At 56.2% G+C, this 15656-nt stretch overlaps 1 protein-coding gene across 10 annotated transcripts in view; it reads left to right on the top strand.

The window, feature by feature from the left end:
• The first annotated feature begins 8153 nt into the window (after positions 1-8153).
• The window catches only part of PRDM16 (PR/SET domain 16), a 327469-nt gene continuing 319966 nt past the window's right edge, over positions 8154-15656 (top strand). For all 10 annotated transcript variants that reach the window (XM_084784692.1, XM_084784691.1, XM_084784688.1 and 7 more), the window contains exon 1: positions 8154-8464. In XM_084784692.1, coding sequence (XP_084640818.1) covers positions 8428-8464 — 37 coding nt within the window. In that variant the 5' untranslated portion in view covers positions 8154-8427. The remainder of the gene's footprint in view (positions 8465-15656) is intronic.

Here is a 15656-nt window from a genome sequence, read left to right as displayed (position 1 = left end):
TACAGAACATTTTCATGCCGGGGCACTCCACAAGGATCCATTGATCCCTCCCCAACCCCCCAATCTGTCTCCATGGGCTTTCTGACTCTGGACATTTTGTACTGTGAATCACATGATGTGTGGCCGTTAATGGCCAGTGTCTTTCGTTTGCCTTGTTCCTGAGGTTCATCAATTCATGGGTCGGTGTCTCGGTCCCTTTGAGGTCACACAATATTGTATGGATAGCCTGCCTTTTGTTTACCTCTTCATGGCTTTAAAGCTCCTCAGCCTTTTTTGGCATGGGTAAGCTGCCGTAGAGGTGTCTTCCCTAGCTGGACTCGTTCCAAAAGTCAGAAAACATGAGGGACCATGAACATCAGCCAAAAGCTGACTGACCTCTTAGGACAAGCCTAGCTGTCTTCTTCAACTGAAGAGAAAAAGAGAAAAGTGTTTTTGCCACTTAGACCTGGCTCTGCTGGGTTGGCACAAGGCAAGATCATTTTGATGATCCAGACAAAGAAGAACATCCAGGATGAGAGAGAGAGAGAGAGAGAGAGAGAGAGAGAGAGAGAGAGAGAGAGAGAGAGGGAGAGAGAGGGAGAGAGAGAGAGAGCTTTTTGTAAGAACATCCTCTCTCTCTCTCTCTCTCTCTCTCTCTCTCTCTCTCTCTCTCTCTCTCTCTCACACACACACACACACACACACACACACACACACACACACACTGATCTGATTGGGAGGGCAGCCTTCAATGAATGACATCATTCCTTGAACATAAATCTTGGTTTGTATGATTTATTTATGTTAAGAACCCCACATATGATGCTGAGTTTTCAATAGCTTTGTTTAAGTGATAGTTTTGCCTTTTTAGTGAAAGTTGGAGCGATGATAAACAGCTCCAGCTGTAAAAATTAAAGGCGGAAGGAAAGCCAAGGTGATTATTACAGAGAAATGCTGAGCGGGGAGGGGCATCTGGCCCTTCCATCCTCAAAAATGAAAATTACCCTCTGCCACATCATGCCACGAACAATTACCTGCTGTTTATTAATTAACCTCTTCTAAAAGTGCTACATTTCTACAAGAACTGTTATTTCTCTAATGTGAAAACTGGCTTACTCCGGCTCACCAGAACCACTGTGTCCCATATGGTCCAGGCTTCACGGTCCAGGCTTTGTGAACACTTAATGGACACTCCTTTTTTTTTTTTCTGCAGTGACACATTTTATAATTAAAAAATGCCTTACTAGAAGCTCAAATACAGAATATATTGATGTGTCAGGACATGACCTCAGTGTTTTGGTCCTATGATGAGCCCCCCAAAGATACTGGCTTAGGCTGAGAAACCTGTAAGAAGTCCACAATGAGTGACGCCTGCAGCTGCCAGGACTGTGAGTACACACGTACACACACACACACACACACACACACACACACACACACACACACGGTTCCAACTGCCCTTTCTTTGTCCAGCCCAAGGACAGTGCTTTCCAGGGCTTCAGCTCAGAAGCTCTAAGGGTAAACCCTAGGTTCTGGGAGAGGAGCTGACAAAGTAGCAGGAGGGAGAGGGGCCCGGCCTTTGCTGTCCTGGATCCACAGAACCCTGGGGAGCTCCAGGCAAGTGCTCACCTGAAGGCTATTACCTGGGTACTGCCTACTGCCAGCTGCACCTACCCATACACCCGGTGCTACCAGGGAACAGGGTTCTGGAGAGCTGAGGAGCTGAGAGAAGGTCCCAAAGAAGTGTGCTCTGACAAGGTTACAGCTCCCCGCCTCTTCCAACCCCCCATCCCCCACCCCCACCCCCACATACCTTACAGGGCTCCAAACTGAACAGGATCCCATTGAAGTCCTACCTGGGGGACTAACACAGCCTGGGTGGGTGAAGGGTCCCAAAGCAGCTGCACCACGAGAAAAATCTAGCTCCAGCATTGGAGGACTTCCTCACACCGTTTTAGAGAGAATTGCCCCCCCACCCCTGTTTAGTCACTAAGACCTTACACTTTGGCCCTCTGAGACCATCTGCAATTAGGGCAGAATTACCTTCAAATGGTGGTGGGCTCTCTGATCCAGGTGTAATGACCCTCCTCTCTCTCACCTTCTGTAAGGGAGTATCAGCTGTCCAGCAAGCCTGATCTCAGTGGCCTCTTGCAAATAGTCAAGCTGCCCTAATGAAAATGTCTCTATGCTGGCTTAGAGGGTAGTTTCTCCAACAGAGGGCGGGGACCCAACACACCCCTCCTTGGTAGACACCACCCGCTCCGCTGATACCTGTATACCCACTGCAGTTTTGGAAGACCTCTCACCTGTGAGTGAGTAAAAGACCCAGCCACTCTCAGCCTGGTCCACAGGCTGTGGAGACACCATGCCTGCTGGTGGGTGGGGTTACCTTCCAGCTGGGTTACCTTTTTTTCTTGAGGATCCTCAAGGCTCCGACCGTCAGGAGGAAGAATGAAGGCAGGGTGCCAGTGAGCCAAGGTCATAAAGCCAGCTGCTGGCCCTGTCCTGGGCTTTTCCACTTGGGGCTTGGGGAACAGGTGGAGAACAGGCACCTTGTCCCTGGAGGACATGGGCCACTGGTTCCATCACCTTTAGTGACTGCAGAACTGGTAATTTTTTTTCCCCCAGCCTCAGGCCATACTGGTCTCTGCCCTTTTCTTGCTGGCTCACAAAGCATGTCTCCACAGCCACTGCTCTGCCGTGGTTGGTTTAGTAGAAAGCAGAAGGGGTGGCAGAGGCAGTTCGGGCACTCTCCCGCCTGGCCATTGAAGTACCGCCCACCCTCTCTCAGCTTCCGGATCAGAAAGAAGTGATGCTCTACCACTTTCCTCTCACTGACCAGGACTCCCAAAGGGAGCCGTTCCTTAGAAGCCTAAGTCTGGGCTGGGTCCCTCTCCAGTACCCACCACACATGCCAGGTCAAGGCAGCCATCCATCGGGGTAGCATGAATGTGTGTATGTGGGGAGGATCACTGTTCCCCCAAAGCTGTTGGAGCCAGAGCTGTTCCCTTCAGGCAGCCCCCACAACCTCATGAGTGCTAGACGGAGAGGCCTTGATGTTAATTTTTTTTTTCTGGCAACTCTATCCTGGACCAGGACAGGAACAGAACAAATCTTCTCCAGGGCCAGGAGGAGACGCAAGGTCAACTCCTCCGACCAACACACAGGTAGTGAGGGAGGGAGGGAGGAGGGAGGAAGCCGGGAGTGCACAGGGAAATGGGGAAATTCCTCACCGAGCTGAGCACCCACTTAAACTGTGGCTCACGAGGGTGGGCCTTGCTGTGCCACTCCACCCGCTAGCCTTTTCGGCCTGGCTAAGAACTAACCGGTTCTTGCCTGCCAGTCCCACAGAAGAGAACTGATGAATGGCCCCAAGTCACAGTAGGGTAACCAGAGGAAAATTACCTAGCAGCTCCTGTCCAACAGCTGGAGCTATAGGGTGCAGCGCTGTTCAAGTTCAAACACAAAATTTGGTTTCCAAACTTGAGTATCAGCCATACGCCCCCCCCCAAGAGTCTGCCAATAAATCATTAAGTAATCAGTGACTCTGCAAAACGAAATGTAGTTTCATATTCAAGATTAGCTGAGAGGACTTGGTTGTTTTGCTCAACCCAGCTCTGGACCTCTCTGCGCATGGAAGGCAGGCTCCCACTCTGTGGCTTCCGAGCCCAGGCCTCCAGGCTGGACACACTCACAGCTTGCTGTTTTCGTTGCTCCCAGGGCTCTCCATGTTTGCTCGTGCTCGCTAGAAGCGGGAGCATCCTAGACTGGCAGCGGCTTGGGAGCCGCCGGCGGGTGCCACTCGGCTGTACTGAGCTCAGCGCACTCCGCACTCCTCGGGGCTCCACGCTGTTACCTGCAACGAAGTTGCTGCCGGTGAGCGTGGGCGGAGGGGAGGAACCTGCTAGCTGTAAGGCTGAGTTGTCGGGGATGGGCACGTGCCTCAGGGACACTCGCCCCTCAAGCAGCAGATCTAGATTCGTTGGTGGGTTTTCGCAGGACTGGGAAGCCGCAGAGGAAGAGCGTGGGAAACCGATTCCGTTTGTTGCTCCCGGTGGCTGCAGCCGCTCAGTTGTAAGAGCCCTGGGCTTTTATGCGTTTGATCGCACACACGCTGTGCTCTCCAGGCGGGAAGGGAGCTTCCAGCGCCTTCTGGAGAGCTTTTCTTTCCGCAAGATATAAAAAACCAACTCCCTTCTGGACACAAACGGGGAGAGGGAAAGGGAGTTCAGGCCTGAGCACTCAATATTTTAAAACAAAACAAAACATTCCCCCCACTTTGTCCTCACTGTCCACAAGGCCAAGTATGTCAGGGAAGTGGCAAATCATCTCCTATACGTCACCCAGGCAGGGGCTCAGGACAGGAAGCCAGACAGAAACTCTGCTAGCATCTCTAGGCTGCCTCACTGGAGCGACTCAGCACCCATGCAAGGTTGCCTATGCAGGCCTCTAGGACCTTGCCAACGAAGGGACAAAAGTCCTGTGATCCAAAGAAGTCTGTTTCTGAACATCTGGGCTAAAGGTTGCATTCCTGGTTGAGAGTGTCTCCTACCTCCCAGAGCCACACTTTGGAAACTAGAAACTGGTATTGGCCCTGGGAGGTCCCAAATATTCAAAGAACAGAAATTCTGACCATTGTTCTTCTGTTCTCAAGGTCATTCAGGTTCCCTGGGGCTGGGAGGGCTGATGGGCAAAGGGGGAATCTGAAAATGGGTCCAGGGTAGATACAGCACATACAATGAAGGCTGGGTGCTGAGGAATGCCCCATTTGGGGCCGCTTCCCAGGCCTGCGTGGGAGCAGCCCTTTAGGAGTTTTGTACCCCATCCCAAGCACCATGTCAGAACCAATCTGCAGGCAGTCTCCTTCTTGCCTCGGACAGGAAGGTGACTCACCACCGCGCCAGTCTCCGCTTTATTTCTTTATTTTCCCATCTGTGTAGGTAACCAGCCACCACACCTCCACCAACGGATGGAACATGAAAACACACCTCTGTGGTGAGGAGACTCTCATCCACCCTGGCTTGGTGGCCCATGTGCCAGATTTGAGATCCAGCTCTCCCAGAAAGTGGTCACAGAAGAAGTGCTTTTCTTTTCTTTTTTCTTTTCTTTGCTATTGGAGGGGCAGGCACCAACCATGGCGGGAGGTTGTATGGGCTGAACACGTGGAGGCTGAACCCAGGAAGAGCTTCAGGAGCACAGAGAGGGAGGACGAACAAGAAGTTGTGGTGGTAGGCACATCCGGCCAGGCTGCACAAGGGAGGCGGCTCACCCCTACCTCTCTGAGGGGTGCCAGTGCCAGTTCTGACCCCTGTGCCTCTCCTGAGGCTGGCTTCCCCTCGGACGCCTGGGACTGGGTGTGGCTAAAAAAAGGGGGGGGGGACTTTGTAGACCTTGGTCTTAGGAAGGAACTGGGAGAGTCAGAGCTCCCCTAAGTGGATGAGGACCCTCCCTCAGTCTGGTCCTTATTTCAGTCCCAAGGGGTGGGCACCTCTGACATGGCACACCACAGAGGTCGGTGGAAGTCTCTTCACTACCATGTCCCTCCCTCACCAGCCAGCAATGAAGTTGGTTCTTGAACTTGGCAGTGTTAGCAGCTGTCCAGCACAGGGGGTTATCTCCGCCCCTAAGTGAGGGGCACTTCTCACCAGAGTACCTGGTCCTCAAACTCCCCAGAGCTTGACTCACTTTAAAACTGGTTCCCACACAGGACCTCTGCTTGCCCATACTTGTTCCTCTAAGTGCCCACCCCCATCCCTGGCAAAAATAAAATAAAATAAAATAAAATTTCTTGGTGGGCTGGAAATACAAAACTGCTTCCAAGGGGGCCTGCTATCTGAGTTTCTGAGTTCCCTTGCCTTCCCACTCTCCTTGAGGAATGACCTCTCAGGTTCTAAGTCTGGCCACGCGGGGGCAGGACCATGGCCTTTCCAGACCTGGAGGTCCTCGTCTAAGAGCCATGGCAGCACCTGCGGGGGTTGGGGGTGGGGTGGGGGTGGGTTTCCTGGTCAGCCTCGGTTCCCAGGCTTTCTGGCCAGGCAGGCCATTCCCCCCAGCTCAGAGGGTGGCAGCCTAGAGCAGGAAAGACTCCCTACTGTCCGTTCCACACACCTCCACTGGCAAGGGTCAGCTCCCGCTCCCATCCCAGGAGGATCTGGTCCAATCTGGCTAGAATTCTGTGTCCTCCTGAGCAGAAGGGACCAGAAGGAGGGCTCCAGCAAACGGAACACCCTAGAAGAAGTAGGGTGTGTGTGTGTGTGTGTGTGTGTGTGTGTGTGTGTGTGTGTGTGTGTGTGTGCCACCAAGGGTCTCTTTGTATCTGAGAACTCTTCACTAGCATCTTTGTATCTTTCCAGGTGTCTCCAAATATCAAGGGACACCCAGGGTGACCTTGAGCCTTCTCTGATGTGCTACTCAAGCCAGGTTAAGCACACACACAGGATAAAGGCCATTCGTGCCAGTTTGTCCCTCCCCCACCCACCGCAGGGCACGAGCCGGTTCAGGTCCCGCCAAGACCCACCGGGAGCTACAGCAGCGCCTTAGCCTGCAATGGGAGTCCCTCACCAAGACCCCTAGAGCCTAGCACTATAAACTGAATGGATCTGTGACTCAACCCAGGTAGAGAGGCCAAGAAAGGGAGAAGATTGAGGCCTCTCCACGACGCCTCCATTTGTGGAGCCAGCTGGGTGCAGGACTAGGCACCCGAAGCTGCGGGCTCCTCAGAGACGTTGGAGACTCTGCAGAGAAGGGGCTCCCTTGGCGGCCAGAAGATTCAGCCCACTGCTGCCTTCAGGAGCGCACTCCGCTCCGGGGCTCTTCTCTGGGGCAGCTTGGGCCCACCAGCACGCTCCACTTGGCGGGGAGGTCTATAGGAAGGAGTCTCTGGGGACCGCTGTTTAAAGGGGGTTCGTTCGGTGTGCAGATTTCAGTACTAGGAGACTGGTTTCATTGCACAACAAAGAAGGGGTGAGGATGGCTAGAAGCCACACCTGGGAGGCAGAAAGACCCAAATGGCGCCTACCCCTGCTAAGGCTCAGGTGACACCGTGACAGCTCTGAATCTTGTTGCCTGGAGGGACCTTGGTATTCGGGAAGGGCGCCCAGGGCAGTGACCCAGCCCTGGCAGCGCCTCCGTTTGCTCCCAGTTCAAACTCAAATCGTAGCCATACTCTCACTCCATTAGGCCTCTTAGTTGGGGCTACCCTGCCCTTGCCCAGTCAGGCCCCTCGCTTGCCTGAGCTGCGCGTGTGAAGGCTTCAGGGAATGAAGCGCCGAAGATTTTCCAGCCCGCGCTCCTTCACCTGTGCCTCAGGTTCTCCAACTCAAGGCGCACCTGGGCCGGGAGAAGCAGGAGGGGAGTGTCCGCAAAGGACCCCAGCTCCCAGAAAGTGGCCTAGCTCGGGCGGCACTTCCGCACCCGGTACTCACCTGGGGGCCGCGGCCACAGCCCAACGGGGCGTGGAGACCGGAGCACACGGGCCCACCCCGGAGATGCAGGGGTGCGGGACACCCCGGGACGTCCGAAGCAAGACGCCTGGCCGTGGCACGGCCGCCCCTGGTCGCGGGCGCGCTGCTCTCAACCGCCGCGCCCGACCGAGGACCGACGGGTCCAGCGCCGCTCGGCGTCCCGGGCGGTGGCGGAGCACCGAGCTGGCGGCGCCTCGGCTGTTTGTTTTTGAGCCGCGGAGCCCGAAACTGCAGCCACCGGGTGGGGGCGAGGGGGAGGGGCGGGGGCGGGAGGCCCGCGGGGGGCGGCGGCCGGCGGGGGCTTCGGAGGAGCCGGGTTCTGGCGCGTTGGCCCCGACACCCCCACCGTGAGCGCGGGGTGCGGGCGGGGACCAAGGGGGAGTTCAGGAGGAGAGGGCTCTGGGGCGACGGCGAACGAAAGCTTTTTAATTAGTAATAAAACGCAATAAAACGCAGCAAAACTAGCCCGGACCCGCGTCCCAACTATCCGCGCATTTGCGGGGAGATCCGAGGAAGTCGCGCAGAAAACCGCAGCGGCCAATCTCCTCTTTGGCGGGGCTGGAGCCGCAGCGCAGCGCAGAGGGAGGGGGAACCGTCACCTCGCCTCCTGGGCTACCTGGGTCCTTTTAAAGTGTCCGGGGTGCGGGCCCCAGGCGGGAGCGAGGAGCACGGAATGTTTTCTTAAAGGGCCAGTTCTGAGCTGCGCTGCAAAGGGGGGGGGAGGGGGGAGAGAGAGAAGTGAGGTGAAGACCGGGAAGGCCTCGGAGAGCCCCCCAATCCCGCGCCGAGGCGGCGGCGGCGGCGGCGCGACGAAGAGGATGATGAACACATTGCAAAGTTTTTTTGGCCCCGGCGAGGGGTGTCAGATTGAGTGCTCTGTGCGCATGTGCGAAGGTGTCCAAACTGACAATGCTAGGGAGATGAAGATAGTGTGTAGCTGCTTCTGGGCTCAAGGAGGAGGAGAGAGATTCCGCGAGCCGACACCATGCGATCCAAGGCGAGGGCGAGGAAGCTAGCCAAAAGTAAGTCTCCTGCGCTCGACCGCGCCGCGTCTCCGGGCCCGGGCCGCTGGGCCGGGGTATCCGGGCCAGGGGTGCGCGTCGGGGCGCGGTCGGCGCGCCTGCGGCTCCGGCCCCTGGTCGACCGCGCGGCCCGGGGGCTGCTCCGCCTCCCGCGCTCCGGGGCGGCCGGGCTCGGCGCGGAGGCTCGGGGCGCCCGGGCCGCGCGCTCCCCGAAGGCGCCGGCCCCCTCCCCGCCGAACCCCCTCCCCCCCACAGTGTCAGGCGCTCGGGCCCGGGAACCCGAGGCGCGCGGTGGGGGCCGGGGAGGGGGGCGGAGGGGGAGGGCCGGGGGTGGAGGAGAGAGAAAAGCGAAAGTTAGCGAAAAGTTGACGAAAGGGGAGAGTAACTTTTCCTCTCGCTCGCTCTCTCCCTCTCTCTCTCCAAGTGGCTCTCAGTCCTGGTCAAATCATATTCCGGGCTTTTGAAATAGTGGGCGCTAGAGCACCGCCTTTGGCGTCCGCCAGCCGGGCTTAGAGGAGGGAGACCCTGAGCCGGGGAGGGGGCAGAGGAGGGGGCGCGGGCCGGCGCCCACCCGGCTCCCCGGGAGCAAGGGCAGGGTTGGCGCAGGCAGGACGGCCGCAGCCGCTGGGGAAGCAACATAGAGACTTTTTTCTGCGCTCGGAACTGTGGCCGTGAAGTTTATTCCCAAGTGGTGCCCCGCGTGGTGGCCGGCGCTCCTCTGTGATTCCCGCAGTTCGCTCGGGCCGCCCGGTGCCGGTGCCTCCAGCAGCAGAGTCCCCACTGGCCTCTTTGCGACCCACCGCCATGCCTCACTTGGCCTCCCACCGACCCTCCCGCACACCGGCACCCGCAAGGCCCGGAGGGACGAACTGCCCGGGCGAGAGTGCCCGGGCCCGGGGTCTTACTTTCTCTTTCGCTCCGCCTTGGGCCAAGCCTGGGGCTCTGCTCGCAGTCAGCCGCGGGCCGGTCCCCAGTACAGCCCGCGAGCTCCCGCCGTCCGCACTACCGCCACTGCGTCTCGGAGCAGCCCGCGCGCCCTCCTATCCCGCTGCGGGCGCCATCCGCTACGAATTGGGCCGGGGGCTTCGGCCCTTGTAGCCAGCAGGTGGGGACCCGCTGCACCGCAGCCAGGGAAGCGCCGCTTCAACAGACCGGGCCACGGTCCGGCTGCAGCGAAGCGGTGAGCTCTGTGCGCAAAGGATCCCAGTCGCTCACCGCTGCCGCCCCCTCCTCTACCACGGGCCCGCGAAAGGGGCGCCCTGCACGGTGGCTAGAGGTCCCTGCCTGCCTGATCACCAGGCCCTTCGGTCTGCGCCTCTAGGGCAGGATCCTGCCTGGCCGGGCCTCGCGGCTTCCAGAGCCGAACTCTCAAGGCATAAGCCCAGCGGGTATGGGATTCGCGATAGTTTTTCGAAAAAGCCAGGCACTTTCAGCTCGGGACCCTGCCGAACTTGGCCCTAAGGCGGCCCTGGCAGCTTTAGGCCGCGAGCCTATCCTTCAGGGAAAAGCAACTTCCAGCCTCTGAGCTCTGTCTTTGGAGTTCGTGGCCCCTCCGTTAGGAGCCCCTTTCCCGCCGAGCTCCCTGGCCAGCTGCCCTTGACCTCTGCCTTCTGGGCCACCCATGACCTCTGACCCCTTTTGGTGCGAACAGGGCCAGTAGTTTCCCAGTGGATACGAAAGGGCTGTATGCATACTGTGTGACTATCCACGACGCACGGAGCGGGTGTGCTGTGCGCCGCGTACGGTTAGGAGTCTGGCGTGTGCACCGTGGGCCTTTCGGAGTCTCGACCACCTGGCTGCAGGCTGGTCTGGTCAGGTTCTGGCATAGGAAGGACCCAAAGCTGGAAGGAGGGAAGAGTAAAGCTACTGCGCTCCTTTTGTCGCCGTCGCCGCCTTCGCTGCAAGCGAGAGACTAGCTCAGCTCAACCTGCGCGGCCCCGGAAACTTCCCAGAGGCGCCCTACTGGGCCTCAGCTGTCGGCACGCTCTTCCTCCACCAGGTATGGACGCTTACCTGGCTCCGGCTCCCTACCTAGGACCGAAACGGGTGCCTGGCTCCGCTCTTGAGGCCTTCCCTGGAGGCCACGAATTCGAGGGCACAAGCGGTGGGATTGCACAGTTCAGGCTTCCCTTTCCTTGGACACAGCCCGCGGAAGCTTGCCCGACAGACAAACCCTGAGTCCCAGCTTGGGCGTCACTCGGAAGACCCGGTTACAGGCTGTGTGATCGTTACTGCTACCACTACTAGCCCCCTCAAGAAGATGGTTGAGGCAGCTCAGGATGGAGCACAGCTCAGGGCCCGCTGAGGACTTTCGTATTTCATTAGACAATATTTTAAGAGAACGCGGAAGGCTCCTGGAAGCCCGACTTCATTACTTGGAGCACGGGTACCCTGCATGCGCTCAACAGCAGCCAGACCAGTGGCCTCCTAGGCTGGCCGATAGGGTTAAGGGATAGGGGCAGGGGCAAGGTCGTGGTGGTTGAAGGTTTTGTGCTGCCCTTCCTCTCCGGCCCCTGAGCTATGACCGAAACTGTACTGAGTATAGAAGGACAGATGGACGGAAGGATGTAACCCCAGGACGCAGAGCTTGGGTGCAGGGGCTCTCCCAGGGTGTGTATCTTGAGGTACAATTCTGTTTGTGTTTCCTGGCGATTCTACTCCAGACCTCTGCCTGCACATACACTGCTCACTTAAGCTGGGCCTTTTAGGTGACCCACTGGGTGGAGAGAGCTTTGTAAGGTTGAGCTTTCTAAGGATAGAGGTCTCTGAAGTATTTCCCTTGCGCCTCGCGCTCCCCCCCCCCCCAGGGGTGACTGTGGTTCAGTTGGTGGGAAACCTCAGCCTGAGTCAGGGGCAGAGTGAACACAATTCGGGGCAGGGGTCTGCTTACTTAGTCTAGGCCAGCGCTGGCCAGTAAGGACTCCAGTCTTTCTATCGTGGCCCTCCCTTTAATAATAATAAAAAGAAAAGAAATTATTAACCACAGCTTCTTGTTTTCAGCACTACCGTGATCCAGCGGGCAGGTGGGGGTTCAGTTGACAACGACTCTGCTCTCCTGACCTGCAGTAACTGCTAGTGCAGCTAGGACTCTAAAGCTAGGATCTCCCATTGGAGTCACCCTTAGAGACCTGGTTTCTGTAGAGGTCCCAGACACCACCATCACACACCCCACCCGACTCTGCCAGGTGTGGGAGTTTGTATGAGTGCCCTATGTGTTGGGAGGGGGGAAGGCTGTGCCCATGTGGTGGTGGCAGGGAGGCTGAATTACTAATTCAGTGTGAAGGACTGGAGGCCCAGCTCAAGGCCTCTGCCCTTCCTGTTGGGGGGGGGCGCTAGGTTGGCTGGGTTTTGCCCTCCTCCTGCCCTCCCCAGGGAAGGGAGAGCCCAGGGCACAACCTTTTCTCTGGAATTATTAGGGCTGAAACAGCAGCAGGGACCTGCAGGCAGGAATTAATTGTCCTGCCCGCTTTAGGCGAATGGTGAAGCCTGCTTTGGTGGAGGGACTGGTGGGCCAGTGCCCTGAGGCTCCCAGGCCTGCTTCCACCACCACTGTATGGTGTTAGAGGAGTCAGAAGCCTGGTGTGTGTGTGTGTGTGTGTGTGTGTGTGTGTGTGTGTGTGTAGGTTTTGCCAAAGCCAGCTTGTAGAGCACTTGGCTGGATATAGGTCTCCCCCCCCCCCCTCAGGCTATGCCCTGGGTCTGTCCTGGAAGCCTGGGAAGGACAGGTGTGGATTAGACCTCCTAGCTCCACCTGGTCTGGCCTGGCAGTTTCTACTACCCCCAAACCCCTACCTGGGCAGCGCTAGGGGCAGAAAACTAAATCCCCACTTTCTGTTCTTAGGCTAGGTAACGTTGGGGCGAGCTCCCTCCCCAGAGAGCTTCAGCTGCTGCGTTGCTTTGGTGGGTGTGATTAGCCCTCTGTTTTATTCAATTAGGAGGCAATTAGGCATCCTTGGGGGGAGGGGGGATGGGACTGGTAATTAAGGTTATGTACAATTGGAGTTTCAACAGAATTACTCAGGATTAAAAAATCTTTTGAGTAATTTCGTTAAAAAAAAATTTCAACTAGCATTAAATGCAATCTATCAGGTTCCGGAATCAAAACCCTAGCTAGTGTCAAGCCTCGGGGCTCGGGAAGCTCCTTGGCTCTGTGGGGAGTGGTGGTAGCACCCTTCAGGAAAGAACTTCGTGAGATGGAGGGAGTTTGTCTGTCTGTCTCTGCCTCCCTCCCGCCACCCCTGCGGCTTCAGCTTTGCTGAAAGGCAGCCTTGGGTTGGGAGTGCGGATTCCAGCAGCGCCTCAGACTGCCTGTCTGTCCCGGCACCTGCCCAGAGAACTCAAGAGTCCCACTTCTCACAAAGTCATAGACAACTACGGAGTGGTAGAAGTACATATCTATCCACCGACTTAGGCCTTCGACCCAGATGTCACTACAAAAAAAAATGCCTTTCTACTTGGGGCCCACCTTCAGGCTTTCCTTTTGAATTTCCAGACCCCTCCACCTGGCCCAGAAATCCCCAGTGCAGGGTGGCTGGTCCCTTTACTCTTCCCTTGGCCAACCTGTGCTTTAGGCTGCACACAGGTGTGCCTGCCCATCGTTGGCTGAAGCTGGCCTGGGGAACGTGATCTAGGAAACCGAGGTGGAGAGCAGCCTGCACTGTGAGTTGCTCTACCCCTGTTCTGTGTGGCAGCAGCCTGGGAAGAGACCCTGTGGGTGTCCTGTCACCCTCCCAGGTAGGTGTGAGCCCTCTCACCCCTTTCACTGGCCTGGGGAAGGGAAGCAGAGGAGTGTGTGACAGTGGGAAGCCTTCTCCAGAGACCCTAGAGACAGTGCAGTAACTCAAACTGTTGCATATCAAGTTCAAGACCTTCAGGACTTCTCAGTACGGCACTACAGACTATAGTTAATTCCATAGTGTTTTTAATTGATTAATTAATTAAATGTGTCAGGGTTGAAGTATCTCAAGACCGATGCTTGCCATGGTCTATTCTTAAAAGGGCAAGTGGATCCCCATGACTTATAACCTGTGAACCCAGCCATCAGATCTTACCCCTGCCCCCACTTGCCTGCAGATTGGAGTCATATTTGCTCAGAGCTGGACTCTTTTCCTTACCTGGATGTGGGTACCGTTTCCAAGGGCAGATCCTCGGTAGCCAGTATTGACCAGGGATGACCTTGTCTACCCACTCCCCCTTTGCCTTCTGCCCAACACACAAGTACAGAAACCTACTTACCCACCCCCAATCTATCAGGGAAAAATCCACCTGTCTTCCTCAGGTAATTAGGGAGCTGTGGCCCCTGGCCCCATGCTGCTCCTGCTGCTGTCACCAGCACCAGACCTGAGTTGCAGTGCTAGTACAAGGTCTCTGACACTATTCCTCAAGGCTGGGACCTCAGGGCCAGAGCTGCTGTGACCTCTCTGCACCCAGAATGCCCTGCTCTTTTGTGGCCCTGAGGCAGGGGATGAGTGGCCTCTCCCTGCTCTGACCACTCAGATCCTCTGCTCTTTGGAGGTGCCTCTCTCTAGAAAGAGGAACAATGCCCCTGAGCAAGCCGAAGATAGGAGTGCCGACCACTTGAGATACATATTTGTTTAATAGTTAACATTTTGTGTTTAAAAAAAAAAAGGGAGGGAAGGCAGGTTCTGGTGAAGGCTTTGCTTATTTTATATCCACTATAACTATTTCTGTCCATGAAAATTGGCTTAATTATATCAATGGAATGTTTCTTTTTCAATTCTGTATGCAATTAGTCCATCTTGCCGGCTGCAATTTATTTTAATAAAAAAATAAACCAGTGGTGTGTTCAGTTCCTCGTCCCCTGGGGACAAATGCGATTGGTGTGTTTAATTTCATTAAGTACAATGTGGCCTACTGGAAAAAAATGTCTGAAATCAGCTTTATGCAGCTTAAACACTGGCATTTGAAACAAATCATTATTGCATTAGCTGTCATACTGGTAATTCTAGAATCTAAGGAAAAAAATATATTATGGCTGTTTTTATAACCCTTTGCAAATGCACTGTTAAAATAATTTATAATCATTCTAAAACATGCCTGGTCCTAGTGAATATTTCATCTTCTCTAAATACGGTTCTGTGTCGTGTGCCCCCCCCCCCCCCCCCGTGAGCATTCACACATCTAGGCTTGTGCTGCTCTCAACCCCAAGTGCCCATCCCTCAAAGCTGGGGCCGGGAAGACTGTGTTTTAAGCAAACCTGATGAAGACAGGATCCTTTTTTTCATCCTGGCCAGAGCCCCACACAAAGCTACCCCAAACCCAGTTGCAGCCAGAGGGCACGCTGTGGGGGCCAGCTCACTCACCCAGCCTTCCGGCTCAGGTGGGAAGGATAACCATCCACATCTGTGTAGGCCTTTGTAGGTGCAAAACTATCCATGTCCTGTTTCTGAGTGCAGCAAGCCGGGCTCGCTCTGTGTACACTGGATTCCTATTTGGGAAAGCAAGAAAGGCTCAGTCCTCAAATAGTTGGCCTTTCTGAGCCCAGTGTGAGGGTTGTAGCCGAATAAACCTGGCGAGGGCAGTCATGACCCTCGATGGAAAATGGGGCTCGCCTCTAGGTCAGTGCTCTGCTGTGGACCATTGCTTGTGGGAGCGTGCTTTCGTGTGTGTGTGTGTGTGTGTGTGTGTGTGTGTGTGTGTGTGTGTGCGCGCGCTTGCGCGTGTGTATGTGTACACGTGTGTGTGCACGTGTGTGCATGTGTGTGTGCGTGTGCATGTGTGTGTGCGTGTGTGCGTGTGTGTGTGTGTACATGTGTGTGCGCGCGCGAGCCTGTGTGTGTGTGTGTGTGTGTGTGTGTGTGTGTGCTGGATCTGCCTTGCCTGTGGAAGCCCTCGACAAGCCCGAGATGACTTTGCAGTTGCAGCATGCATTGAAGCAGAATGACAGGGGGTCTGGGAGGGAGGGAGGGAGGGAGGGAGGGAGGGAGTGGGAGGTGGGAGGGTGAGGGGACCCCCACCCCCTCACCCCCCCCACACTCTTTGGGTTCTTGTTTCTTTTAGTTTCTGAGTTGCGCTCCCAGGTGGTCTGCGATAGCAGATGGGAGCCAGTGCGGCAGTGGCTCAGAGGACATGTCTGTGTGTGGTGGACCCTGGCTTCGAGGTGTGGCCTTGAAGTCACTTCATACCCTGTCGGTGGAGGCAGGAGAGCTGTGGCGACTCCTGGGGTGGCGGG

Source organism: Acomys minous (assembly GCF_964271855.1).
Source record: "Acomys minous genome assembly, chromosome: 6".
NCBI lineage: Eukaryota > Metazoa > Chordata > Mammalia > Rodentia > Muridae > Acomys > Acomys minous.
The sequence above is the reverse complement of the archived record's forward strand: the minus strand, read 5'-3'. Positions and strand labels throughout refer to the sequence as shown.